Source organism: Theobroma cacao, chromosome 1, assembly GCF_000208745.1.
Source record: "Theobroma cacao cultivar B97-61/B2 chromosome 1, Criollo_cocoa_genome_V2, whole genome shotgun sequence".
NCBI classification, from domain to species: domain Eukaryota; kingdom Viridiplantae; phylum Streptophyta; class Magnoliopsida; order Malvales; family Malvaceae; genus Theobroma; species Theobroma cacao.
Window position 1 is genome coordinate 5,895,162 of NC_030850.1, and position 26,357 is coordinate 5,921,518.

Genomic DNA, 26,357 nt, shown 5'->3' on the forward strand with positions numbered 1-26,357 from the left:
GTCCTTCTCTCCCTACGTGTATTACTGGCCCAACATGCGTAACATATGCACTCTAAAGTTGCCTAGTAACCTTAAAACCATTCTTTCAGGTCCACTAGAAAGGATCGGCTTCATCCCTTTGATTGACTGCACTTTAAAAGGCCACCTGTGAGTTGCTGTTGATCTTAGTGTTGAGGTCTCATCTCTTAGTACTGACATGACTTGCAGAATGGTGCTGGGAAAGAAATATTTAGCATTGAGCTTCATTTTACTCCTTGCTCACAATACAGGACATCCTTGTGGCTGCAATGGACACTTCAGCCACTGCAATTGAGTGGACATTGTCCGAGTTCATCAAGCATCACAAGCAATGGATAGAGTCCGAAAAGAATTAGAAAACGTGGCAGGCATACAGGGGGTGTAGAATAATCAGACTTGGAGAAATTGGAGTACTTAAACATGGTTGTGAAAGATAGCTTTAGGCTTCATCATGGTTTCACATAGCCAATAATTCTCGCATCTTAACGTATGGGCCATTGGTCGGGACCAACATGTACTTACTGATGCCGTGTAGATATTTCCAGAGAGATTTATTGGAAGTCAACATCGATATTTTGGGACGCAAGTTCCAACTAATCCTGTTCGGTTCTGGCCCCAGAGGCTGCCCTGGAATGCGACTGGGTCTGACTATTGTTCACCTTGTAGTGTCACAATTAGTTCATTGCTTTGATTGAGAGCTTCCACAAGTTGTGCATCGGTGCAAATATTATCTGATTGGCGCTTTCGGTTCATTTTTTTGTACTCAGTATTTAAATAATTTCTTTGTCTCTTGTAACTAGTTATGATTCCTATTCCTATGATTATGATGATGACATGCGAGTAGCATATAGAAGAAATATGCTGACAATTCTACTGAGATTATTTAATCAAATAATTCCTTATCAAGGCACGGTGATGCTAATAAGAGACAAAAGCAAGAAAATTGATAACTCAGCTACAGGGCACCACAGAGCTGCAACGTGGCTTAGAGACAAAAAATGACAGAATAAAAAAATTTACGATCCCCATCTGCTTATTAATGCGGGCGGACACTTTAACCATGCAAATTCCTTGAACTACAAGGACAAGGGAGAAGAAAAATCTCACAACTTGTCTTTAATCAAAATACAAGGAGTAAGGACCAAGTAAACTGGCAATCATTCAACATTAAAATGATATTTTTTTCCTGTTCATTCAGAAAATTTAGACCTTTTTGGAGGTTTGTCCTGCTCAGACATAAACCAATACATCTCCGACAGAGTTCAAGTTTGTATAATACTATGACTTCGTACTTGATAAAAATAAGTATAATAATTAAATATAAGCAATTGAGTGTTGAAGTTTGCTCCTGTTTGTTTTACATTCTGTCTTGAAGCCCCAAACCATGAATATAAGTATCCCAGTTGCAGAGGTAAAGACCAAGTCTAAGGCTTTTGCCCTGCCTTAACAGTTGAAATTGGCTGCCCCCCTTTCAACACCAGAGATCTCAACCTTAGTCGAAGCAGCTGGTCAAGCAAATTCCCACTATGGACTGGACGTGGACAACTCTTGCAGTCGCGGCACTGATCTTTTTCTTTCAATCACTGGTCTGGAAAAGAAGTGCCAAAAATAAGAGATTACCTCCCGGTCCGAGAGGCCTTCCTATCCTGGGAAACCTTCTCATGATAGGGGAGAAACCTCACCGAGATCTTCAACAGTTAGCCCAAAAATATGGCCCCATTATGCACTTGCGCTTTGGCTCCATGCCTGTAATTGTTGTCTCATCCCCTGAAGCTGCCGAGCAGTTCCTCAAGACATACGACCTTGTTTTTGCTAGCAGGCCTCCTCATGAAGGTTCCAAGTATATTTGTTACAATCAGCAGAACATATCCTTCTCTCCCTACGGGTCCTACTGGCGCAACATGCGTAAGATGTGCACTCTGGAGTTGCTTAGTAACCTTAAAATTAACTCTTTCAGGTCTATGAGAAAGGAGGAGCTACATCTTTTCATTGACTGTATTCAAGAGGCTGCTTCTGCTCGTGTTGCTGTTGATCTTACTGCTACGGTCTCATCTCTTAGTACTAACATTTCTTGCAGAATGGTGCTTGGAAAGAAATACAATAACGATGATTTCGATGAGAAGGGCTTCGAAGCTATAATTCGAGAGGGCATGCAAATTGGAGCGGCTTTTAATATAGCTGATTACATCCCTCTATTTAAAGCACTCGATCTTCAGGGGCTAAAAAAGCGCATGAAAGCTGTTGCCAAGGTTTTTGACGACTTCTTTGAAAAGGTCATTGATGAGCATGTTCAATCCAAAGATGAAAACAGAACCAAGGACTTCGTTGATGTCATGTTGGGATTCATGGGATCAGAAGAAAGTGAGTACCGCGTGGAGCGAGACACTATCAAAGCAATAATCTTGGTACTCTTCTACATCTCGGCAAACAGAATTTTTTTGCCCCTGGATATAGGACTCCTAAAACCAGAATTTATCTAAACTTTTTGCATGGGTACCTTGTCAGGCTTTGAGTAATTATATTTGTTTCTCACGATGATTGCAGGACATGCTTGTAGCTGCAATGGACACTTCAGCAACTGCGATTGAGTGGACACTATCCGAACTCATCAAGCATCCACGGGTGATAAAGAAAGTCCAAAAAGAATTAGAAAATGTGGTAGGCATGGAGAGGCTGGTGGAAGAATCAGACTTGGAGAAACTGGAGTACCTAGACATGGTTGTGAAAGAAAGCTTTAGGCTCCATCCAGTGGCACCATTGCTGGTCCCGCACGCGTCTGTGGAGGACTGCACAGTTAATGGCTTTCACATACCCAAGAATTCACGCGTCTTCATAAATGCATGGGCAATTGGGCGGGACCCAAATATTTGGACTGATGCAGAGAAATTCATTCCAGAGAGATTTGTTGGAAGTGACATTGATCTGCGCGGACGCGACTTCCAGCTAATCCCATTTGGCTCTGGCCGCAGAGGGTGCCCTGGAATGCCACTGGGTCTCATCATGGTTCGGCTTGTTGTGGCACAGTTGGTTCATTGCTTCGATTGGGAGCTTCCAGATGGTATGTTGGCAACCGAATTGGACATGACTGAGGAATTCGGACTAGTTAGTCCTAGAGCCAAGCATCTCTTGGCTATGCCAACCTGGCGCCTAAAAACAGAGAAAAGGGCTGTTTAATTTCTACAAATAATATATTTCCTGAGTATGTTTGTTGCTTACTGGAGTAATGTCTCAATTTACATGCAAGTTTTTGTGAATTTGTCACAGCTGACATGGTTAACAAATAAGATCTGGATTTACCCTTTCGTTTTGGATATATATCCAACTTGAACAAATCAATCCATAAATGTAGATGAAGGCCCAAATCCACAATATTCAATATTCAAGTTGTGTAAGAACAAGAAATGTTGATTCTATGTGTTTTGAAGTACAAGCTCCTCAAAAAGGGATTTGCAGTTTAGAAAGAACTTGACAATAGCAATTTGGCTTGTAATTTTACAATCCAAAATGAATGGATTTGTTTATCCACTGGGGTACACTATGCAAAATCCGTCATTGGATGATCAAAAGTCCAGGATATTGGTTTACCTACTGCATAATTTATCCATAAATAATAAGAACAATCTTACCCATATCATTTCTAACCTTTTATTTCTCTTTCTTAACTATGCAATAAGATAAAAGGACATAATCAATAAAAAATAAGATAAAAAGACATAATCATTAAAAAAAGTAATAAGATAAAAGGACATAATCATTAAAAAAAATTCTTATGAAATATAAAATATTTATTTACAAATGAAAGGAGGGTTATTTATAGATTAAAAAAATAATGCTTAAAAGATTTAATTTGAATGGAGTAAATCATTATTTTAATCCAATCTAATCTATATCCAAATCTAAATATAGATAATCAAATATCATATTACATTTCTTGTATTATCCCATTATGTTATTTGACTTAGTTGTCATAACACAATAGACATTTATGTATTCATAACACTTATCTATTTAGTCAAATTATTTAAAATTTTTACCTTTTATTATGTTTAATTAAATTCTTACAATTTTATTTTAGATCAAATAAAATTTATTATAAAATTTTTTATTAAAAGTAATAGAAAAAAAAGGATTTATATGAATTTTTTAATAATAAGAATTTTTTCAAATATTATGCCAAAAATTTCAAAATAGAAATAAAGTAAATTGATGTATGACAAATCATAAATTAGACCAAGAAAAGAATCCACCCTCGAATTGTTTGCTTTTCCAAAACGTGTTGTTTTAATTAGCCGAATTCACAAAAATAATATCATCCACTTTCACCAAAACATACTCAAACACGTTGAAAGCATATTCGATTTGAACTAAGTATTTTATGTTTGCATTTGCAAAAATAGTTATATATGCATACATTAGACCAAATCGTATTAGGAGTTTAAAATAAAAAAAAATTATGTGTTACATAAATCATATTCCAAAACTAGAACAAAGAGATTATATTTATTTATATATATGCATGTTCAACCCCGATTTAATAAATCATATGGCAAATGTTATATACAATATACAAAATCTAAATTCACATTGAAGTTAATTTTAAAAAAATGAAAACACTGAAGAAATTTTAAATCACTCACTTGATTTGCTAAAACTAAATTTAAAAAATAAGAATCGAAATCCTCTTAAAACTTATTAATTCAAAATACTCAAAATTGGAAATTAACACTATTAACTTATCAAAACAAACTATAACTCTCCACTAATCAAAACTAATTTTGAAATGTTTTTCAATATTTAAATTGTTTTTTTAATAATTTATAAATATATAAAGTCGTTCAAAACTTAAAAACTTATAAGTATCATTAGGTGCTTTACAATACAATTACATTATAAGTAATGTAATTTTAGATAATGTAATTTTAGAGAATTTAATTGTATGAAAAATAACATTATAACGTTTAGTATATTATGAAAGTATGGATTAAAATGTTGAGAATATAATATTTTACAAGCACTTTACGATCAATATGTAATGTTAATTTTCAAAATTACCTATTTATATTAAAATACAAATTTAATATTTATTATAAATTTTTATATGATATTTTTCTTGAATAAATTTTAATTTTATATATTTTATTTTATTTTTATTATAATCTCCTATATTTTATTTTTATTTATTATAATATAAATTTAGTTTATATATGACATGAAAAAAAGGAAACTTATATATCCAACGTTGCTAACATGGGCATCTGCTTAGAACGTCGTCGTTACCTAAGCGAGAGAGAGACTGTTGAATCTGCAATTCCGCATGATGAAAGTTGAAATTTAAACCTTAAACCCTCTGGTACAGAATCCCTCACAATGCAAGTACTGAAATCATCTTCCGTTTTCTCTACTTCCCATTTCCTCAATTTCCCCTTAAAACCCAAATCAGTTATTTTTCTTCTCTACTATTCTTCTTCTTTGTCTTCTCCTTGCTCCTCTTCTTCTTCAACCTCAGTTTCAAATTCTCCCCTTTTCAATTACCTTGTAAAGAACTTGGATTTCACTGAAACTCAAGCTCTTTCAATCGCTAGCCGTTACCCTAACGTCAAATCCTTCGAAAAACCCCAATCTGTTGCCAACTTTTTCCGAAATCTTGGCTTTTCTAATGCCCAAATAGCCGCTTCTGTACGAAACGCGCCCCAAATTCTCTTTGCTAATGTAGAAACGAAGCTTAGACCAAAAATCAAGTTTTTTCAAGATCTGGGTCTTATGGGTACTCACCTGGATAAGTTTCTTTCCAGGAATTCTGTGCTTTTAGCTTGTAGTTTAGACAAAAAGTTGATTCCTTCTATCCAAATTGTCAAGAGAGTTTTAGGGAATAATGATAATAAGGACCTGATCAAGGTCTTCGATAGAAGCAATGGTTTTATTGCCAGTGGTCGCATATTAAAGTTGTCGAGAAACATTGAGTATTTGGAGAGCTGTGGGATTGTTGGGTCTCAGCTCTCAAGGTTGTTAAGGAGACAACCTAGGATTTTCAGAATGCGAGAATCTGCATTAAGGGACCTCGTTTCCAGGGTTTTAGATATGGGGTTTTCAACTGATTCGAGGATGTTAGTACATGCTGTTCATACTATGAATCGCTTGAGTGAACAAACACTTAAGAAGAAATGGGAATTACTAAAGAGTTACGGTTTTTCGGAAAATGATTGCTTGGATATGTTTAGGAAGGCCCCAGGTCTCTTTAGGCCCTCTGAGGAGAAAATGAAGTTAGGAATAGTGTTCTTTATGAGTATAGCAAAGGTTGATAAGAATGTGTTGGTTTCTAGACCTCATCTTTGGATGAATAGCTTGGAAGACCGAGTGATTCCTCGATACAGAGTTTGGCAGATTATCAAGTTAAAGAAGTTGTTGAAGAAGGAACCGAGTTTTCTTAACCTTTTGGACTATAAAGAGAGAGAATTCTTGCAGTTCATCTCAAGTTTTACAGATGATGTGGAGGAGCTGTTGATGGCTTACAAGGCTCATCTTTTGCACACTTCAGAAGAATAAGAAGAAGAAGAAGAAGAAGAAACATGATAGAAGTCTGTTTTTGTTTAACTTGGTTTCACTTCACGTGCACCAATCTCAATTAATAATGGCCAGTTTTGAGCCTTCATGTTGATTCAATCAGAAATTAGGCATGTGACAGGTTCTGAGTTTGCTATTTGACAAGATAGAAAACATCAACAGAAATGTTTAAGATGCCCTTATATGTTTTATGGAACTTGAGGGATCAACACCGTGATGGTCTCCATCCATAATCTCAATATTCAAGTTGTGTAAAAACAAGAAATGTTGAGATTATGTGTTTAACGTACGAGCTCGTTAAAAGGGAATTTGTAGTGGATGAAAGAGTTTCCAATTTTTAGTGGTTGTTGCTGGCTTTTCTAGCTAGAACCTATATTAAAGTTAGTTCATAGAACTATAAAATAATTCTATAATTTATAGATAAAAAAATTAAGTCTATTTTTAGTTTACTCATTATATTAGATGTTAAAATGGAAACGTCTATAGTAGCATTTATTATTGACATAAGAGATAAATAAGAGCTTATTTGGTCTGATTTTTTTTAATTTAAAAATTATTATAAAACTCTTATGAAAAAGAATAACTTTTAAAATTAAGTTAAAATTGTTTGGTAAATTTTTTTTTATAAGTTTTTTTATATAAGTTATAATTTTAGTTAAAATTATCATAGAAGATATTTTTTTTGAGAAGATAATATTGTAATTATTTTTAATAGATGAAGATATTTTTAAAATAAAAATAATTTTTTTTTATATTTTTAAAAGAAGAGAAGAAAAAGCTCTTTAGGAGTTTTTCTTGATACGTTTTTTTTTAAATTTTTATTCTTAAAAAAATTATTTTTTTAAAAAAACTTTTTAAAATTTATGTTTGACTTGATTTTTACTTTTAAGATATAGTTAAATTGAAAAAAAAATCAGATCAAAGAAGCACTAAAATTCAACAATATGTACAAGATTGGTGAAGGAAATTCCGAAATAGAAACAAAGTAAAATGATGTCTGACGTAACATACATTAGACCAATAAAAGGATACCACCCTTGAAATGTTTAACTATCCAAACGCGACGTCGCATCTATGCCCTTCTGCTTGGAACGCCGTCGTTGCAAAAGCCAGAGAGTGTTAAATCTGCAATTCCTCATTGAATTTTAAAAGCTAAACCCTCTGCACAAAATTCCTCAGAAGAACTCAATGCAAATCCTGAAATCATCTTCCATTTTCTCAACTTCCCATTTCCTCAATTTCCCCTTAAAACCCAGATCATTTATTCTTCTTCTCTACTGTTCTTCTTCTTCTTCCACCTCAGTTTCAAATTCTCCCCTTCTCAATTACCTTGTAAAAAACTTGGATTTCACGGAAACTCAAGCCCTTTCAATCGCTAACCGTTACCTCAACGTGAAATCCTTTGAAAAGCCCCAAGCTGTCGCCAACTTTTTCCGAAATCTTGGCTTTTCTAATGCCGAAATAGCCGCTTCTGTCCGAAACGCGCCCCAAATTCTCTTTGCCGATGTAGAAACGAAGCTTAGGCCAAAAATCAAGTTTTTTCAAGATCTGGGTTTTGTGGGACCTCACCTGGGTAAGTTCCTTTCCAGGAATTCTGCGCTTTTAGCTTGTAGTTTAGACAAAAAGTTGATTCCTTCTTTCCAAATTGTCAAGAAAGTTTTAGGGAATAATGATAATAAGGACCTGATTAAGGTCTTCAATAGAAGTAATGGTTTTATTGCCAGAGATTGCATATTAAAGTTGTCGAGAAACGTTGGGTATTTGGAGAGCTGTGGGATTGTTGGGTCTCAGCTCTCAAAGTTATTAAAGAGACAACCTAGGATTTTCAGAATGCGAGAATCTGCATTAAGGGACCTCGTTTCAAGGGTTTTAGATATGGGGTTTTCAACTGATTCAAGGATGTTAGTATATGCTATTCATACCATGAATTGCTTGAGTGAACAAACATTTAAGAAGAAATGGGAATTACTTCAGAGTTTTGGTTTTTCGGAAAATGAAAGGGTGGATATGTTTAGGAAGGCCCCAGGTTTGCTTAGGACCTCTGAGGAGAAAATGAAGTTAGGAATTGCGTTCTTTACGAATGTAGCAAAGTTTGATAAGAATGTGTTGGTTTCTAGACCACGTCTGTTGATGAATAGCTTGGAAGATCGAGTGATTCCTCGATACAGAGTTTTGCAGATTATCAAGTCAAAGAAGTTGTTGAAGAAGGAGCTGAGTTTTCTTAACATTTTGGACTATACGGAGAATGAATTCTTGAAGTTTATCTCAAGGTTTACAGATAATGTGGAGGAACTGTTGATAGCTTACAAGGCTCATCTTTTGCACACTTCAGAAGAAGAAGAAGAAAAAACATGTTAGAAGCCTGTTTTTGTTTAACTTGGTTTCACTTTGACTTGCACCAATCTCAATTAACAAAGTCCAGTTTTGAGCCTACATGTTGATTCAATCAGAAATTAGGCATGTGACAGGTTCTGAGTTTGTTATTTGACAAGATAGGAAATATCAATAGAAATATTTAAGATGCCCATTTATGTTTTATGGAACTTGAGGGATCAATCACTGTGATGGTCTCCAAGTAGGCTACAGGGTTCAGTTTCTCATGCAAGCTGGATGGCTGTGACAAAGAGATTTGCTACAAGAGGAAGCTGATCAATGAGGATACACATTTGATTCTTTTTTTTTTGCAGGCAATTCTGAAATTGTAACTTTTTGAATGCACAGTCTTCAAAACTGTAGGATTCTTTTTTCAAAGGAAGTGTTTATAAACTCGGTTTTTGGGGCTGCAGCACATGATCTGATCTGGCAGAGACTGTCGTGAAGGCCTAAGAACTGTTACAAGATGTTGGCGAGTTGATGGTATCTGTTAAGGGCTAAGTGAAACAGATTGATTGATGTTCCGGGATAAGAATTCAAAGATAGTTGGCCTTAATTTTTGCTTCTTGGTAAGATATTTTGACTTAGTTTCTCTTCATCATGATTACCTGACTTGGGCCAGCTACATTTGGATTGATACTTGCTGCATATTAGGACTGAGATGGACAAGTATGTGAAATTAAGGTTTAGCTATTGCATTGGGACTCAGATGGAGGTGGTTCAATGGTAGGCCTTCTTGCCAGAGCTATACTGTTAAACCTCTTAATGTAGTATCGGGGGCTTAAATTTGGGCCTCTGGGAACTTTAAGGTAAGGCCAACTATTACCAAAAGCACCTCAAATGGCTTCATTTATGTAACATTTTGAATTGTAATTTATTTCATTTTTTTACTTCTCTTCCATTATTTACAACAGCATATCTCAAAGTCAGTGCACTCGCTACTGGTGGTAGATTTGCAATATTCATGCATTCATCAGTAGTGCAGGTTGGAATAGGGTCGGAAATATTTGTACATTGCCCAAAAAACTGTGTAAAAGAGAGAAAGTACTCTTATGGTTATGGAAGGACTGTTATATCAATAAGAATCTACCTTAGGCTTGGTCTAGTTGCCATTACCCCTTCCAAGCTTGCTAGCTAGCTACAAAAGTAAAAGATTCAATCAACAAACAAGCAAAAATAGTTAGCATAGAAACGGATATAGAAGTTAATCCAAGAATTTCATGTGCAAGAGACCCAAATTACCCAGTCCATCATCATACATTATCGTTGGGTCTAATACAATAAAGTCAGCATTTGTAAGAAACTTTAGTTAATTTTGCTTAGAAAAACTTTGTGATTCATAATCGAACTCAACTTGTGAAAATAATGAATGCTACCCCAAACTAATTGACATAACATAAATTTCGAAATACAAAATCCACCCTTGAAAAGTTCTATTCCCTGATGGTCCGTCGCTGCTTTTATGGCCTCCTGCTCAGAACGTCGTCGTTACATATGCGAGAGACTATTTAAATCTGCAATACCGCATGACCGAAGTTGAATTTTAAACCCTAAACCCTGTGCACAAAATTCCTCAAAAAGCACAATGCAAGTACTGAAATCATCTTCCGTTTTCTCAACTCCCCATTTCCTCCATTTCCCCTCCAAACCCAAATCATTTATTTTTCTTCTCTACTATTCTTCTTCTTCCACCTCAGTTTCAAATTCTCCCCTTCTCAATTACCTTGTAAAAAACTTGGATTTCACTGAAACTCAAGCGCTTTTAATCGCTAAACGCTACCCCAACGTGAAATCCTTGGAAAGGCCCCAATCTGTTGCCAACTTTTTCCAAAATCTTGGTTTTTCTAATCCCCAAATAGCCGCTTCTGTCCGGCACGCGCCCCAAATTCTCTTTGCGGATGTAGAAACGAAGCTTAGGCCAAAAATCAAGTTTTTTCAAGATCTGGGTCTTGTGGGACCTCACCTGGGTAAGTTCCTTTCCAGGAATTCTGCGCTTTTAGCTTGTAGTTTAGACAAAAAGTTGAATCCTTCTATCCAAATCGTCAAGAAAGTTTTAGGGAATAATGATAATAAGGACGTGATTAGGGTCTTCAATAGATGCAATGGTTTTATTGTCAGAGATTCCATATTAAAGTTTTCGAGAAACATTGAGTATTTGGAGAGCTGTGGGATTGTTGGGTCTCAGCTCTCAAGGTTGTTAAAGAGACAACCTAGGATTTTCAGAATGCGAGAATCTGAATTAAGGGACCTCGTTTTGAGGGTTTTAGATATGGGGTTTTCAACTGATTCGAGGATGTTAGTACATGCTATTCATACTATGAATTGCTTGAGTAAACAAACATTTAAGAAGAAATGGGAATTACTAAAGAGTTTTGGTTTTTCGGAAAATGATTGTTTGGATATTTTTAGGAAGACCCCGGCTCTTTTTAGGACCTCTGAGAAGAAAATGAAGTTAGGAATAGAGTTCTTTACGAATGTAGCGAAGGTTGATAAGAATGTGTTGGTTTCTAGACCATATCTGTTGATGAATAGCTTGGAAGACCGAGTGATTCCTCGATACAGAGTTTTGCAGATTATCAAGTTAAAGAAGTTGCTGACGAAGGAACCGAGTTTTCTTTACATTTTGGACTATACAGAGAATGAGTTCTTGCAGTTCATCTCAAGGTTTACAGATCATGGGGAGGAGCTGTTGATAGCTTACAAGGCTCATCTTTTGCACACTTCTTCAGAAGAAGAAGAAAAAGAAACATGACAGAAGTCTGCTTTTGTTTAACATGGTTTCACTTTGACCTGCGCCAGTCTCAATTAATAAAGGCCAGCTTTGAGCCTTCATGTTGATTCAATCAAAAATTAGTCATGTGACAGGTTCTGAGTTTGTTATTTGACAAGATAAGAAATATCAATAGAAATGTTTAAGATGCCCTTTTATGCTTTATGGAACTTGAGGGATCAATGTGATGATGGTCTCCAAGTAGGTACAGGGTTCAGTTTCTCATGCAAGCTGGATAGCTGTGACAGAGATTTGCAGCAAGAGGAAGCTGATCAACGAGTATACACATAAGATTTTCATTTTTGCAGGCATTCTGAAAGTGAAGTTATTGAATGCACTGCCTACAAAACTGTATGATCTTTTCTTTGAAGCAAGTGTTTACAAACTGAGTTTTTGGGGCTGCAGAGAACATCTTGAAGGCCCAAGTACTGTTACAAGATGTTGGCGAGTTGATGGTATCTGTGAAGGGCTAAGTGAAAACAGATTGATTAATGTTCCAGCATAAGAATTCAAAGAAATTTGGCCAGGACTGAGATGGACAAGAATGTGACATTAATGTTTAGCTACTACATTGGGACTGAGATTGACAGGTGGCAAGCTTAATGCTTGAATTTGGGAAAGATTTAATTTTTTTTTCTTTTAAATTTGTTGAATCTATAAACTACGATTAAATATTTGTATATAATATTTTTAATATTAAAAATTCGGTTTTAGATGTTTTGTATAATTGATGAAGAATATTGATATTATTATGATATTATGATGTAAAATATTTTTTACAAAATGATTTAAATAACAAAAAATATTTTTAATATTTTATTCAAATAACATATTTTAATAAAATATTTTACAAAGAAAAAATTTCCTTCAACCGAATTACTTTTCAGATACTAAACAGAGTTTTAGCTAACTTTTAATTGGTATAACAATAATCCTTTCTAATCATCAGACTACGTTCAACAACATTACCTAAATCCTAAAATTAAAATAACCTAAATACTGTTTTTTCTCCCTTTTTTTTTTAACAAGGCTTGATCTAGTTACTGTTACCCCTTCCTAGTTACCTAGTTAAACTAAAGGTAAAAGATTTAAAATTTGAATTCTCTTTTTCAATTAGATTTCTTCATATGTAATTTTTTTATAAAAAAAATAGAAAGAAGAAAACAAGAAACCAAAAATTCAATTATATATATATATATATATATATACGGGATACGAGAAATTCATTAATCAACAGACAAGAAAAACAAATTAGCATATAAAAGAATAACGAAGGGGTTGAATCCAAGAATTTCATGTGCAATCGACCCAAACTACCCAATGTCATACATTTTCGTTGTGTCTAAATACAATAAAGTCAGCATAGTTAGAAACTTTAGGCAAATTTGCTTAGAGAACTTTGTGAAAAATAATGAATGCTACCCTCAACTAATTGACCGAATTATTTCAAATGTCATAAAAGTTTTGATAAATTTGTAATTATAAGTAACAAGTTAAATTTATTTAAATGACATGAATGTAACGTATAATCTAGTATTTTACTTACATATTTAAAAATTATAGTATAATGATAAATTTGACTTTATTAATTTGATCATTTAGGGGAAGGCTTTTCCAAGTTTATAGTTGAGACTTTTAAGCCCATTTTCAACATTAAATATGGCTGTTATTGTTAATGATTTGAGTACAAATAAGTCTTAATTATTTGGAAGGCTATAATTGTTTGCAATTCCTTTTTTTTTTTTGTTTTGAGACAAGTTTCTTCATCTTTTCTGTAGCTTTAATAAATTCATCCTTTTCAGAAAGAAAATAAATCATATTATTGTTATAATTATTTATGTAATATTATTATTAGGAGTATTAATTGTTGGGCTACATCCAGTTGGGCAATACCTACTACACCACCCGACTGGGGTTGGTTTAGGCCTGCCCAACATCAGTGCCGGACTCCTACAGTCCTACCCCTTCATACGCGGACAGTATTTTTTTGCAAGATATATAATTGTATAAACTTCAATTAAAACAAAAATTAGTTGACACGTAAGCCAAAAAGCGTCCAAATGAAATCCGCCTAGACAAAGTCACTTTGTGGCCAAGACATCCCCGCGACACTCTCCTCCAATCACAACTCTCAGAATTCCCACTCACTCGATCCTCCTCTTGCCACGTGTCCTCCTGATCTCCACTCTTTTTCTCTCTATATTTTCCTTGCATTTTTCGGTCTTTTCTCTTTTTCTCTCCCACCTAATTCTCATAAAATCTGTCCTTTTCTCTTCACTCTCCTGCACCGTGGCACCACAGAACCTTCACAGTCCCAAAAATAACCCCAAAAAAGAAAAATAATGAACAAGTTTGGGGGTTAGTTAGGGTTTGATTCAATTTCCTGTTGAAGAAAAAAAGATAGTTTGTTGCATTAATGGCGTCGTCTCTACCATTACAAGAGCTTCATTTTCTCTCCCCAACAACAACTTCAAAGCACCGGTTTTATCTCTCTAGATATTCTTTGCGCTCTAGAATTTCTCTCGCCGGAAGTAGCCATTTGCGGAACGGCGTCGTTTCACGTTCTCGGATTCGAGCTCTTAAAGAGGAAGGAGTTGCGTACGAGGAAAGGGAGAAAGAATTTATCAAGGAAGTTAACGGTAGGCTTGAATTGAATGGAAATGGTAGTGCTAGTAAGTATGAGTATACCAATGGGTCAGTTGAGGGATATTCCAATGGTGGGGTTGGAGTGGTGGAGAGTGAGAGCAATGGGAGTTTGGCGAAGTATGTGAATGGGAATGGGGATGGGAATGGTGCGGCGGTGGTGACGGCGGCGGAGGTGGTGGTAGTGGAAGAAGAAGGAGTAGTTTCGGAGGCGGCGAGGAAGAAGAGGGTAGAGGATATTGGGAAAGAGGAGGCTTGGTTCAAGCGGAGCACTCAAGAACAAGCTGAGGTAATTGGTTTTACTTCTGACCCAAAATTCATGGTTTTGGTTTTTAGGTTGTTGCTTGCCTTTTTCTTCTTAAAAATTGATGCAAAGCCAAGCAAATGACAGAAAGCAAAACCATTTAATTCAGAGGGAACAAATGTCTGAAGTGACTAAAACACTACACCAAGTTTAACATAATTGTTGGGTATAAAAGAAAAATTATGCATCTAATTTTTACAAAATGTTACCATCGTAATGTTTAACTTTACAAAAAAAAAATATTTTAGTTTTTTATTCAAACAGCATATTTTCCGGTTGTTTCCCGAACCTAAAAAACAAGTATCAAAAGTAACAACTAAGTGGCACCTTAATTATTTTGAAATAAATGCTGTTTCTGCTTTTATATGAGTAATAGGGCTTATGGAATTTGAATTTTGACATCGAAGATTTTGCTAGCTCGTAAGCAAATTTACCTCTAGTTCAGTGTTTGTAGCATTGCTTTAATTTTTTGGTTGTAGATCTCCAGGACTGATGCAGCAAGAGTTATATAAATTTTTTCTATCCTCTATAATGAATTATCTTATTTGATAGTTTGAGAGGAGTATATAGCAAAAATAGAAAAAATCTAGATGTGCATATTTAATACGGAAGTTGATCAATTTGTTCATATTCTGTCCGATGGTTAGGCGTCATGAGCTGTCATTCTCCTCCTCTTAATTCTTAAGTCTCTCCTTCAATTTTGTGTTAACCATCATTTTGTGGCAATAAATCTCTCAGGTTTCTGTTGCTCCTGGGGGGCGTTGGAGTAGATTCAAAACCTACTCAACAATACAAAGGACCTTGGAAATTTGGGGATTTGTTCTGACTTTTATATTCAAGGCATGGTTGAACAATCAGAAATTCTCCTATCGAGGTCAGTGACTGCTAGATTTGCCTTTTTTTTTGTGCAGGAAATAAATTGTTGTTTTAAGTCTGGTCTATTTGACAAGTATAATTTTTTTTTATTGATAACAAAAAGAAATGAAAAAAAAAGATAGTTTATGGCTCATTATGGATTGGTTTTGGTTAAGGTTAGAGGTTCTTTCTTCTTAGTTTCACAGACGTTAAATAATGAAGCCTATTTGTATGACTGTCTGTGACTGCCCCATGTTTTTTATTCTTCCAATTGTTTTTAATTGGAGGAAATGGAATATAGAAATTGGAAAAGCCCAAATCCATGACATAAGATGACAAAGTGACATTTTCAGATATGGAATTTCAGAAAGAATGCATCATGTGATGTGAATTCATTGTCATACCTTTCATCAACCCTAGTTCTAGTTTTACTATATAAATGGATGTTATTGAATAGAATTAAAATTCCTGAGTTGCAAATATAAAGAGAATTGCTATTGTGCGAAAAGAATTGGTTGAATTGGTTTTGAATGACTGACATAATCCAGCATTCAACAACATTATCAGGATATTAAATTTTCTTGAGATTCTTCGTTATTTTGCCTTTTGGCTTTTTAGATGGTGGGTGTGCTTGTAGCAGTCTCTTGCATTTCTGAACTAGATGGAATATAGGTGTAAGGGGTGGTTAGGTTGGGCCTATGTCCTGAGAGGTAAATTCTGTGGTGTTTTATTGGTGATAGCAGGAAAAACCTGGCTATATTATTTATGGACTAGAAACCAAGGCCCAAACCCACTACGACAAGCAATCTCTAATAGAAAATATGTTGAATGTGCCAAAGTTGTCCAATTGATGAGCTAGAGGAGTTTAAGATGATTGAAATTTAATTAAGATCTATCATGTATGGGAATTACTTTGTGGTATAAAGTTTTTCTAAAGAAAATTTATTTTGCAAAAGATATTGAAGAGCTGGAGGACTTGCGTTTCGTTTTTTTACTAGTAAAGCACAATGGCCTAACCTTTGCCTTTGTCAACTGATTGGCTTTTTATGCTTTGCGCAGAGGTAGGACTAGTTTTTAAATATGTTTTTAGGCAGCTATTTTAGCTGTGGTGTGTGGTTTCTGATAACCTTTCCGTTAGTTCTTATCATGTTCTTATTGTTCCTAGTTTTTGGTGTTATGTTTGTGGTTTTAATGTTGCATACATGCAGGAGGAATGACTGAGGAAAAGAAAGTTCTAAGGCGGAAGGCCCTGGCAAAGTGGTTAAAAGAAAGTATCCTGAGACTGGGTCCTACTTTCATCAAAATTGGCCAGCAGTTCTCCACAAGGGTTGACATTCTTGCTCAAGAATATGTTGATCAGTTGTCAGAGCTACAGGTTGAAGCTCCTTTACTTTAAAAATTTTGAACCTTTAGGTTGAAGTTCATTCACTGTGGACGTTAGTCTCTGCTTGGAGAAGAAACATAGGGCATATCAAGGGCATTGAAAAAAACTCTAGAATAGATTAATTCTGTTCCACAAAATCATATCATAATTTTCCTTTTACTTACTACAAACCCCCCCCCCTCCCCACCTGCAAGAGAGAGAGAGAGAGATTGCTGGCTAGATGGTTTCTAGGTTAAAATTCTGTGGGGAAGAATTTAATTGCTATTCGCGTGCAGGATCAAGTTCCACCTTTTCCATCAGAGACTGCAGTATCTATTGTTGAAGAAGAGCTTGGAGCCCCTGTAGATGATACCTTTGATCAGTTTGACTATGAGCCCATTGCTGCTGCTAGTCTTGGTAATTTTAATGTCTCTACTATTCTTCTGATGTGGAAATTTTTTTCCGAATATTAGAATTTTGACTTTCACTTACCAGTTACCAATACTCGAAGTTTGACTTTCGCTTTTTTCCCTAATATTGATAATTCATTTGAACCTATTAAGAAGGACCTAAGTTTACCAAGGATATGTCTTAAATTGTGCAAAGTGACGCAACATAATCCATATAACTGACCTTCATGGTTGGAAAAGACTTTGTTTGTTTATTTATTTATTTATTTTAATATTTTCATTTATCATCCACTTTTTATTTCATGCACACACATAGCATATTAAGTGCTTATATATGATAAAGTTCAGAAAACAACTCTCTTTAACTATAAACAAAACTGGAGTTAACTTTCTCGTGATTATATACTTTTGTTTTGTTACATTTTATGTTGAAAACTTGTTCCTATCCAGGTTATATATTTTAGTTTCAATGAGTCTGCAAATACATAGAAGAGTCAATTCTATAACAGAGGGAAGAAACAAATGGTCTTCAGCATGTTTAAACAATATAGGAATGAGAGAACATACATATGATAATAGATTGTTAGTTGATTAAATGGAATGAAGAGATTGTTTGTTTCTTTTGCAGGCCAAGTACATCGGGCAAGACTGAAGGGCCAAGAAGTCGTTATCAAAGTACAAAGGCCTGGTCTAAAGGATCTTTTTGATATTGATCTTAAAAACCTGAGGGTTAGTTTTACCATTAATTCATAATTCTTTGTTGGATTTGATCAGAGCGTAGCTGAATAAAGTAATCTTCTTATCATCATGATTTCATGATTTCTATGGTGTCTTAGCTTCTGTAGCATTGCATACATTGACTTTTGCTTTTTACTTTGCTTAGCAAACATGATTTCTATTTAATTACTGTGTTGTTTATGCATTTAATATCATTGAGTACTAAGACACTACTTCCGTATGAGGTTATCTTGAAAGGTACTTTGGACACTGAGAACGACTATGGAAGGTTGAAAATTCTGATTCTCTCTCTCTCTCTCTTTCTCTCTTGGCTGGTTGGGCCTCAGGTAATAGCAGAATATCTTCAAAAGGTTGACCCAAAGTCAGATGGCGCAAAGAGAGACTGGGTTGCAATTTATGATGAATGTGCAAGTGTGTTATATCAGGTAGCCCCCTTACCGCATCAGAAGCAATCAAGTGCCTTACTTCTGAATTGCTTTAATCAATGCCATATTGCCTGCATTTTGTGATTGCTGGAATTTCCTTATCAAGCTTATGCAGGAAGGTTCATTTATTTAAGTTGTTAATGAAGTTCCTTATTGATTAAGCTGATGCTCAAAAGATTCTCATGCTACAAGATTGGTTGAAATTATAATAATAAACTAGCAAGAGACTGATAAGTAATTGATGTAGAACAAGCAGGAAAAATAGATAGATAATAAAATTAGATATAGATAGAAGAAACTAGAGAGAAACAGGGGAAAATAAGGGAGAAATTGAAGAATTAGAGAAGGAAAACCAGAAAGAATCAATACAGCAGAAATATATCAATAAGCCATCATCTAAAACCTACTAGATACTAAAATGATATAAGTACTTATAAACTAAACCCTAAACCATAAGTGAATCTCTCTCAGCAAGAGTGTAAGAATTGGGTGCATATTTTTTGGAGAAACAAAGAAAAATTTATCAGGAACAACATAGCTAAAATGATTGGATTATCTATAAACAAAATCATGCCCAAACCCTTGAGCCTTATGGAAGACTCTTTTTAAAGGGAGAGGTCTTGGATGAAATTTGAAGTGGGGCATGGACAGAGTATAGATTTTGCACTGTGGTTCTGAGCATCTGACAGAGGGGAAAGATAATGATAAATACGATCAGATAGCATGAAATGGTACTCAGGTTTCCAGAAAAAAATCTTAGTCTAGATTTGGTAACATAACAAGAATGCCAAGTAATCATGGTTAGTTTTAATATTTTTATCTTTTGAGAATTTCGAACAACCTATATATGAGAAAATCTAAAACATCATCAACAAAAGAAGAACGCATTATGGATTCCCATTTAATTTCCATAACTAACTAAGAGATGTATGGGTAAACTGTTTGAGTATTTTATCATCTTGACCTGCAGGTTAATTGCACAATGTTAGCTAGTGCAAGTTGTTATCTACGTTTTGCAAATTCTACAACTATTTTCATTGACAGTAACTGCTATATAAGCAATTTTCAGGAAATTGATTACACCAAGGAGGCTGCTAATGCAGAATTGTTTGCCAGTAACTTCAAAGGCATGGATTATGTGAAAGTTCCGACAATATACTGGGAATACACCACACCACAGGTATGACTTTTATGAATTTATGAAAATTTTAAAACTGGAATGTCTCCTGGAGTTACATTCTTAAATTTTTATATTCTTATGTATTTTTGTGTAGGTCCTGACTATGGAGTATGTCCCAGGGATCAAAATAAACAAGATTCAAGCTTTAGATCAGTTGGGAGTTGATCGGAAAAGGTTTTGATAATTTCCCTAGTGAAAACCATTTTTTCATGCATTACTTCCTTTGTTTACAATCAGCACTTTGTGCTTTGCAAATTGAGAGAAACAAGTGATTACAAATTACGATGTTCATGTGTTACCTTTCTTCTTTTTCGCAATTATTACATTTTACATTTGATACAGGTTGGGTAGATATGCTGTTGAATCTTACTTGGAACAAATTCTGTCTCATGGTTTTTTCCATGCTGACCCAGTAAGTTTCTGTCGTCACTTTCAATTTTTGGGCTTATCTAAATGTAGTGATTGAGCAGATATTCTTCTGGGTTTATCTGTGGAAATGCTAGGTGAAGAGGGCATGAGTTGCTTATTGTGTTTGCACTTAAAATAATGGCATATATCATTTCATGCCATTGTTTCAAAGGAGTGCAGTGCCTATGTTTGAAGGCATACGTCATAAATGACTCAAGAGTCCCATAGAAGACCCTTGGAGCACAAAATTTTTATTGTGTGTGTCTAGCATTTGTTTTCAGAGCCAAAATGTGCGATGTTTTCAATTGGTAGTTCCCTGTTTCATTTATTTCTTTGCTCAGGCATTACTATATCAACTTATCCTCAGTTCCTCCTTGCATCTTTTTTCATTTTCCTAAAGCAAGAAAAGGGTTTATGAGGCTACTATAAACTGAAAGTACTGACATTAGAAAATTTGAAAGAATCAAATGCAATTAGGGTTGATTCTTTAGTTTTCCATTATTTGGCTTTCTCTATCCACCATCTTAGTCAGCTCAGTGTTCTTTTCAAGAGTAGTTATTTTTCTCAGATATTTCAAGTTTGAAACAACTCAAACAACTGGGAACTTAGCTATGCCAAAAACAAAATACCTGCAAAGTCCCATGGCGCAAGCATCTAACTGAAAGTATGACCCTTGTCTCCTGCAGGGGCTGACAAAAGAGCCTTCTCCTACTTTATGGTTCAGATCATTTGGAAGAAGTTGCAGGAGTTTTAATAGTTTCCTGTTCTCATGGTTGTATTATGGTATATTCCTATGAGTCGGAGGCTTGTTGTAGCGTGTTCATACCTTTTCTAGGTTTTAGGACCTATAGCTGTATTAGAGATAAGTAAGCTGTGGTCCTCATGTTCCATGATTGCTTAATGCTATACAAGCCCTCAGACATGTCTAACAAGAGGCTTCTTACCTTTTTTTCTCTTCTATTTCTGCAGCATCCAGGAAATATTGCTGTTGATGATGTTAATGGTGGACGATTGATCTTCTATGACTTTGGAATGATGGGAAGGTAATTTCCTTTGCCAATGTTGGCTATTTACAATAAGCATTCTGGATAATAAGTTTTTGCAGACAATTGGTGACTTCTCCTGACATAAATCTTCTGTTGTGGCACCTTGCAGTATCAGCTCAAACATCAGAGAAGGTTTGTTGGAAACATTCTATGGAGTTTATGAGAAGGATCCAGATAGGGTAATTATGTATTTAAGAATAACAGCCATATTATGCAATAATTTTTTACTTTTGTTTTTATATTCTGTTGCTGATTCAGTTGACCTCAACTTTACCATAGGTCCTTCAAGCAATGATTCAGATGGGTGTTCTTGTGCCTACTGGAGATATGACAGCTGTCAGACGGACAGCGCAATTCTTCCTTAACAGGTATGATTAATGAAGAGAAAAATCCTATGGTTTAACAATTCTGGACATCCTTAAGTTTCTTTCATCTAATAGGATGATCTTGGTGTAAACAATGTAAGTGTGCTTTTGTCTGTGTCAAAAATTCGAAAGAGAAAGTACAATTTCTCTGCATGAATTAGTAATTTAAATATGTTTTTTACCTGTTGAATGTAAGTTTAGAAAGGTAAGCCATTGTTTTATTTGACCGGTAAAACAAAGAGCATGTGTGGGCAAATGTGATGTGTGTTACATTTTTCTCTTTCATAAATTATTCCGTTGAGTATAAAATATAAAAAATGCAATTATACAGTTTTGAAGAGCGTCTTGCTGCTCAACGGAAGGAGAGAGAAATGGCGACAACAGAACTTGGATTTAAGAGGCAATTGACCAAGGAGGAAAAGATGGAGAAAAAGAAGCAACGCCTGGCTGCAATTGGTAATACATTTGGTGTTACTGTTTATGTACTATAAGGTTTTACACTCTTGTGTAGATTATTCATTTATATGTTTTTTTGACTAACTCAGTGAAGTACGTGAGACCTTTCCATAACTTCTGTGGGGAAGACTCACTAAGCATCTAATAGGCTAATTTGTTTACATAGTGATTGACATATATTATGTTTTGAGTTTGCATATTCTTGAGCTTTTTTTTAAGAGAGCTATCTTTGGTAGAATTTCCAGTTTCATAGTACACGGACACACATACAAGCACAAAGAGGAAAAAGATAATGTCAGTGTCTTTATCCACTGATCAGTTTGAAAAGTATTAGTATCACTGGTCTTATGGAAAGATTGCCTCGCTTACAAAAAGGTCTTGATTTTTTCCTCTTTAGTTCCCCTTTCCCCCAACATAGAGATGTTACAAGTGGTTAGGTACTGAGAGTTTTTCAAAAGTTGAGTTGTCTTCCCCTTTATGTTAAGTTCATTTGATACACCCAAAGAAGAAGAACTTCCTCTTTTAGTTAAATAGCTCTGCCCATATTGAGATCTCCCGGCTTCAGATCTATTAATTGCCTAGTATTTTTTCCTTGAGTTGATAGTGCAACTTTTTAGCCTTTCTCTCGTTTCCTAGAAACACAGGGTTCTTGCTCATCATGGTTGTTTCATTATCTGAACAGGGGAAGATTTATTGGCCATTGCAGCAGATCAACCCTTTCGATTCCCTGCCACATTCACATTTGTTGTCAGAGCATTTTCAGGTAATACAGTAATCTGGTGGCTTCATTGCTATTTGTGCTGTATTTAACAAAAACATCAGCATAAACAATTATTTCCTCTGCAGTATTAGATGGCATTGGGAAGGGCCTTGATCCTCGGTTTGATATTACTGAGATTGCAAAACCGTGAGTGTGGTTTTAGCTCCTTCAGATTATAATAAAAATTCATTTACCTTTCCAGTCATTTATGTTGTCTTATATCTGATTATTTTGTATTCTCTTGCTTCTAGCTATGCACTGGAGTTGTTAAGATTTCGTGAAGCTGGAGTTGAAGTTGTATTGAAGGCAAGTTCTGCTTTGGACTTGTTTTTTTCATGATACAATTCCATTTTGATGCTAATCCATATAAATATTTCAGGACTTCAGAAAGAGATGGGACAGGCAGTCCCGTGCATTCTACAACTTATTTAGGCAGGCTGATAGGGTTGAGAAGCTTGCTGAAACCATCCAAAGATTGGTAAGGCTCAAGTATTACTTTTGTAATTTTGTTTGAAAGGTTAAAATAGGTCCTGGTTTATCAATCTTTTGAATTATAGATTGATGTTGCATAATGCTCTATGTGACAGGAGCAAGGAGATTTGAAGCTTAGAGTACGAACTTTGGAGTCTGAAAGGGCTTTCCAACGTGTTGCTGCTGTTCAGAAGACAGTAGGGAGTGTAAGTTTAATTTATATACTTGTTTTTCTTCTTGTGTAATTTCTTAGGTGGAGATATGTACTTAATGAAAAACTCTTTCCTTTCCATTCCTTCAAACATCATTTTGCTCAGTTTAATCATTGGTTTTCCTACACTTTTAAGTGAGAAGCAGAAGTATTTTTTGTTACTTCACATTAAGTCTCTTATATGCAGCAAATCCTTCCATAGGTGGGCAACTTTGTAACTGGAGATGTAGGCCCAACATAATCCCCTTCCCCTTCTCTAATTGTTTTCCTTAAGTAATAGAGTCCAGTGGGGCATTTGGGGGGACTTGGGAAGTGAATGAAGATGTGGCAGAGTTCTATGAGTTCCATGATGTGCATGCTTTTCATGTCATTATTGTAATGCTTTTCCTGGTAGTGTGAAAATCTGACTTGAAGAAATTTGATTTGGATGAAATTTAATGTATTTCAGATATCGGTAGAATTGAAGGGATTTTTAGCTTTATTTTTTTCCATTTATAACTTTGAAGACAGATATCTTTTTGGTTGCCTTTAGATATATCTACACTAGGGAAAATATTTGGAATATTCTTCAAAATGCAATATTTACTCTGTGATCATGTACCTTTTTACCAATCAACAGGCTGTAGCTGCTGGAAGCCTGATCAACCTTGCAACAATTTTGTACCTCAATTCCCTGAGAGTAAGCTCTCTATTTTAATATGATTCTTTGTGTATTATTTTTACATCCCTCAGTTCTTGACTATCTCTTTAATCCTTGGCTCGTATTGTTATCAATTTAGGTACCAGCTGTTGCTGCATATGTCTTCTGTGCATTTTTCAGCTTTCAAGTGCTTATTGGTATTATAAAGGTCAAAAAATTAGACCAGCGAGAAAGGTTGATAACAGGAACTGCTTGATTAATAGGTAAGCAAATCTTATTCTTTTAGACCTCATGCATTTTTTTTGAGCTTCATCCTTCATCTGTGTAGTTAAGATATATTTAGTGTAAACAAGGTTCACTATGAGGCTTTTCTATGATTTAAAGATTCAGCAGTGTTCTTTTAGATATTTGTACTACACATAAGGTTAAATGTATTATCGTTTTTGAAGGCACAAATAACAAATCGGACAACCACTGGTTCTCCATGACATGACTTCTGAATGTAGTTTAAGATATTTCAATATATCAATTGTAGAGTAACGCATGTTTCCATACTATTGTTGTATTCTTGTCACTCTTAGAAGTTATACCAACTAGGAAGCCTGTTTTCAACTTTATCTTTGCAGATTTGAAGATTCAACTCCAATGAAGCTTTGACGACAAATCGACTTCCAGCCATAGAAACAAAGTGAGAGGCACAGATGTTTCATAGTTTGTTTCTTAATTTCAACGTAAATGAAGCTTCAACTTAGTAAATTGGTCATGAGAAGTCTAACAGCTGTGCACTTGGGATGACCTTCTTAAAGCTCACGAAGATCTTGATGACATTGTTCTAGGGTTGTAACTGCACAAGCCAAAGCCCGATTGTTCTCTTAAATTGTCCCTGACAATCTTCCCTGGTCCCAAGGTTGTATGTTTTTTTTTATTCCTCTTTCATCGGCTGGCTGATCACCGTATGGTAAGTTTTTAGTCATAGTATAGAGTAATTTTTGCAATGCATCCCATCATATATAACTTAAATATGGGGCATATATGTCTAAAAGCTGTGTATATTATTGTAACATACAGGAAAATTTTAGTGGAATTTGTAAGTTATATGCCACGCACGTATTGCAAACTCAATTATGGTTTGTGTCATATTGGCAACTCAACGGGTAGAGACTTCCTATGATTAAAGCCCTCTTGATTGCTCGCTCCTTAAATCTAGTCCTCGTATAATTGCATGCAGGCTTTCTGTTTTCTTTTAGCATTAAGAATTTAGGCAAATGATAAAAGAGTTTAAAATGGTCTGAATAATTTGAATGAGAAACAGAAAGTTTTTCTTCTTAAAAAGTTTGTAATTAATTTTTTTTTTTTTTGGGTTTGGAAAAACTTTCAACTTTTTATGTACTATTCTTAACATTTTTTATTTAACGTATTTATATTTTAAATTCAAAGAACATATTTATGAAATGAAAGAACATTTCAGATCAACTTTATCCATAATTGGCGTGGGATCTATATGTAACATTTAAAATTAACCTAGATTTCAAGGGCAGTGATTTGAAGTTGAAAGCAAGTGGGCTTTGAGTTCAGTTGGCAATTACATGATTGATGCCGTGTAAACTGTAGAAACGCATAAGGACAAAGACTGACAAGGGTGGATTCGAAGAGTGTTCACATTTCATGAATGTACGTTTAGGAGTGAACACCAAATATCTGAAAAGATATTAGGAGTATATTTATTTGCAAAATCCTCATTCATTAGCTGTCACTTGATGTAAAGTAAAACAAATACCGTGGATTTGTGATCACCAACCAATATTCTAAAGCAGATGGCCGGTGTCATGCTCCTCCATCAACTAAAATATAATATCTATGTCCTCCTAATTTGCCTTTAGTATGAAATTCTTAACTTGTTCAGACGTGAAAAGAAAAGGGCTAAAACAGCTAAGCTTGTGAATTGAAATAGACCTGAACGATGCCACAAGCAAGTTGCTTAAGATTCCAAGATGATCATGTTCTCATCTTTTCTCCCCATCAAGAATTCCCATTACAAAATTCTCTCTCGCAATATGATCATTATGAATCTTCCATGACTTGAGCCATTGTCCTTGTGCTTGGAGCCAGGTTAGCTGAACCCCAAAGAGGAGGACAATTATCACTTTATCACATAGTTTAATTTCCTTATTCGCTCCATCCAAAAAGTATGTTGGAATAGTGATGAAGATGGAAGCCAATTTAATGAATTGTTGGTCGAAACTGACTGCACATGTTACGGTCAATGTGACCAAACTGATCAGCTTTGTTAACTTCAACATGAACAAGGTTATCCACTGGGGAAATGTTAATACATGTACTCCCTTGGGTTGCAAGGAATT

The 26,357-nt window shown here is 35.0% G+C and overlaps 4 protein-coding genes across 4 annotated transcripts; all 4 read left to right on the top strand.

Annotated features, from left to right (window-relative positions):
- On the top strand, positions 1,054 to 3,333 carry LOC18611655 (cytochrome P450 CYP736A12). The gene is made up of 2 exons (XM_018114403.1): positions 1,054 to 2,423; positions 2,563 to 3,333. The coding sequence occupies exons 1-2, from the start codon at positions 1,545 to 1,547 to the stop codon at positions 3,190 to 3,192; spliced, it is 1,509 nt and encodes a 502-aa protein (XP_017969892.1). The 5' UTR covers positions 1,054 to 1,544; the 3' UTR covers positions 3,193 to 3,333.
- LOC18611656 (transcription termination factor 1b, mitochondrial) lies at positions 5,386 to 6,563 on the top strand. Its single transcript, XM_018116947.1, has one exon. The coding sequence runs from the start codon at positions 5,386 to 5,388 to the stop codon at positions 6,559 to 6,561; it is 1,176 nt and encodes a 391-aa protein (XP_017972436.1). The 3' UTR covers positions 6,562 to 6,563.
- On the top strand, positions 7,678 to 12,404 carry LOC18611658. The gene is made up of 2 exons (XM_007048028.2): positions 7,678 to 8,934; positions 10,511 to 12,404. Exons 1-2 carry the CDS (start codon positions 7,768 to 7,770, stop codon positions 11,702 to 11,704), a joined length of 2,361 nt encoding a protein of 786 aa, XP_007048090.2. The 5' UTR covers positions 7,678 to 7,767; the 3' UTR covers positions 11,705 to 12,404.
- Positions 13,967 to 25,148, top strand: LOC18611659 (uncharacterized protein sll1770). The gene is made up of 21 exons (XM_007048030.2): positions 13,967 to 14,654; positions 15,408 to 15,543; positions 16,733 to 16,899; positions 17,184 to 17,304; positions 17,926 to 18,026; positions 18,362 to 18,460; positions 19,530 to 19,640; positions 19,735 to 19,814; positions 19,983 to 20,052; positions 21,018 to 21,091; positions 21,204 to 21,273; positions 21,374 to 21,462; positions 21,791 to 21,915; positions 22,598 to 22,678; positions 22,762 to 22,822; positions 22,927 to 22,981; positions 23,055 to 23,153; positions 23,263 to 23,352; positions 23,977 to 24,036; positions 24,137 to 24,260; positions 24,624 to 25,148. The coding sequence occupies exons 1-20, from the start codon at positions 14,139 to 14,141 to the stop codon at positions 24,251 to 24,253; spliced, it is 2,322 nt and encodes a 773-aa protein (XP_007048092.2). The 5' UTR covers positions 13,967 to 14,138; the 3' UTR covers positions 24,254 to 24,260; positions 24,624 to 25,148.

Bases quoted from the DNA above. Each gene is read 5' to 3' on its own strand.
- LOC18611659 (XM_007048030.2), top strand. From the start codon at position 14,139: ATGGCGTCGTCTCTACCATTACAAGAGCTTCATTTTCTCTCCCCAACA. The intron at 15,544-16,732 runs GTCAGTGACTGC...GCATACATGCAG, and splicing joins TCAGAAATTCTCCTATCGAG to GAGGAATGACTGAGGAAAAG. The intron at 22,982-23,054 runs GCAAGTTCTGCT...TAAATATTTCAG, and splicing joins GAGTTGAAGTTGTATTGAAG to GACTTCAGAAAGAGATGGGA.
- LOC18611656 (XM_018116947.1), top strand. From the start codon at position 5,386: ATGCAAGTACTGAAATCATCTTCCGTTTTCTCTACTTCCCATTTCCTC.
- LOC18611655 (XM_018114403.1), top strand. From the start codon at position 1,545: ATGGACTGGACGTGGACAACTCTTGCAGTCGCGGCACTGATCTTTTTC. The intron at 2,424-2,562 runs GTACTCTTCTAC...CGATGATTGCAG, and splicing joins CTATCAAAGCAATAATCTTG to GACATGCTTGTAGCTGCAAT.
- LOC18611658 (XM_007048028.2), top strand. From the start codon at position 7,768: ATGCAAATCCTGAAATCATCTTCCATTTTCTCAACTTCCCATTTCCTC. The intron at 8,935-10,510 runs TAGAAGCCTGTT...AACCCTAAACCC, and splicing joins AAGAAGAAGAAAAAACATGT to TGTGCACAAAATTCCTCAAA.